Source organism: Solenopsis invicta, chromosome 7, assembly GCF_016802725.1.
Source record: "Solenopsis invicta isolate M01_SB chromosome 7, UNIL_Sinv_3.0, whole genome shotgun sequence".
Classification (NCBI taxonomy): Eukaryota; Metazoa; Arthropoda; class Insecta; order Hymenoptera; family Formicidae; genus Solenopsis; species Solenopsis invicta.
In genome coordinates, this window is record NC_052670.1 from 18,307,086 (window position 1) to 18,309,099 (window position 2,014).

The 2,014-nt window shown below is 62.7% G+C and overlaps 1 protein-coding gene across 1 annotated transcript; it reads right to left on the reverse strand.

Moving 5' to 3' along the window:
- Positions 1-364: 364 nt before the first annotated feature.
- On the reverse strand, positions 365-1,420 carry LOC105195390. The gene has a single exon (XM_011160768.2). The coding sequence runs from the start codon at positions 1,418-1,420 to the stop codon at positions 365-367; it is 1,056 nt and encodes a 351-aa protein (XP_011159070.2).
- Positions 1,421-2,014: the final 594 nt, after the last annotated feature.

The window sequence follows — 2,014 nt, forward strand, 5'->3', positions numbered from 1 at the left end:
GCCGGGCCCTCTTCCACTTCCTGGGAAAGATACCTTCTTTAAAACACTGGGTGAGGACCCTTTTGAGGGGCTCACCCACCACCGGTGCGGCCCGGACCCAGACTTTGCCAAAGACTCCGTCTGGGCCGGGCGCGCGAGCTCTACCTTTATTCCTGATGCGGGCGAAGGCCTCCACGAGCTCGTAGTCTCTGACTCCCAGTTCCTCTGACCAACCCGGAGGGGGACCGGACCTAGCCGGTGTGTCCCTCCCGCGGGTGGGGAACAGTTGGTCGACCACCCGCTTTAGGAACTGGGGGTCTAACGTCTCCGTGAGGAGAAGGACCCATGGGCGGTGTTTACCGACTGCCATTTTATATGGCCTTCCTTATGGGTCCCTCGTGAGGTCTGAGATGAACTCCTCCCAGGCCTCAGCCTTCGCCCGGCGGATGGCGACCCTCAGCGCCTTTCTGGCGTCTCTGAGGGCCGCCATGGTTTCTTCCACCTCCGCCTCCACGCCCCGGCGTCGGGCGCGCGTAAACGCCCTCCTGGTGGCCACCGTCGCCCGCTTTAGTTGGGCGATCTCTTCGGACCACCAGTAGGTAGCGCGCTGTGCTCTTGGCCGGCTGCGGAGCATGGAGGCATCGCACGCAAGCGACATGGCGTCGCAGAACCATTCCGCCTCAGCCCCGTCAGCCCACGTAGACATCGTGAGGCAGACCTCGAGGGCCTCCTGGTAGAGCTTTCTGAGGACCCATCTCCTCTCCGCTATTTGGCGGCGGGTTCTCGCTCGCACCTCCGCGGGTGTGGAGGCCACCTCCATCTCGATCAACCTGTGATCGGTTAGCTCCCCGAGGGGAGCGGCCTCCATCCTCCAGGCACTGACCCTACCAAGGGCGCCCGGAGAAGCCCACGTGAGATCCACAATGGATTCACCGCGGCCACCCACGAAGGTGCTGACCCGACCTCGATTAAGCAGTGCTAAGTCGAGTCCCGCCGCCCACTCTAGGGTGAGACGGCCTCTGGAGTTCGTGGTCGGGGACCCCCACGCGACTGCGTGAGCGTTAAAGTCCCCTCCCACGATGATTGGTCTGGGAGAGCGCCTGTAGATGGCTTCTCCCATCCGCTCCAGGGCAGCCTCATACTCCCCTCGGCTGAGACTCGGGGGGAAGTAACACCCTAGGACGTCAATGAATCCCCACTCGACCAAGACGAAGCCCTCGCCGGACTCCACCGGGAGCATCGGCGGGGCGTCGCGTGCATGCTGGCTGACTATCACCACTCTGCCCAAGGTATCCCCGGCCCAATGTGGGTGATCGTCGGGGATCCTATATGGGTCGGCGGCGATAGCCAGTCCTCCACCTCTTTCCGCCAAGCACTGCAACAGGATATCCTGTGCAGCCCTGGCGTGATTGAGGTTTGTTTGGAGGAGCCTCTTAGCCATTATTGGTTGATGGCTGAGGCTCCTCCACCTCCATCGCTACAATAGGTGTTCGCAACACCGCCATTTCCGGGTACCCTTTCTGAGCTGAGAGGGCCCCCAGGGGCGGTCGGAACTTGGTTCGCGACCGTTTCCCCGAGCTCGCTCACCCCACTGCGGAGGGGTCTTTAGGAGGGGGGGGGGTAGCATTGGCCGCCCCCTTCTTTTTCTTCTTAGAAGAAGATGGAACCGTCGTCGCAACGGGAGGGGGAGAAGAATCGGAGGGGGGTTGACTGCTCGTACCCTCCTTTGCCCCTTCTTTTGCTGCCGCTTTTTGCTGGGGGCCTTTGCCCGCAGTTTGCGGCGCTTTTGCCCGCGGCGCTCCTCCCTTCTTGGCGGTGGAGTGGCAGGACTTGCTGCCCACCCTGTGATCCGCCGGTTTGCCCTTGTCAAGGTACACCGGACAACACGCTTTATTTGCGCAGGTGTTGGCCTGGTGGCCTATGCCGCCATACCTGTAGCAGCAGCCGGTTCTGTCTACCTGGCTGCTGCAGTTCGCTTGCGTGTGTCCGGCGGCCAGACACCTGAAGCACTGCAGCCCCCGCGAGGGCAGCAGCG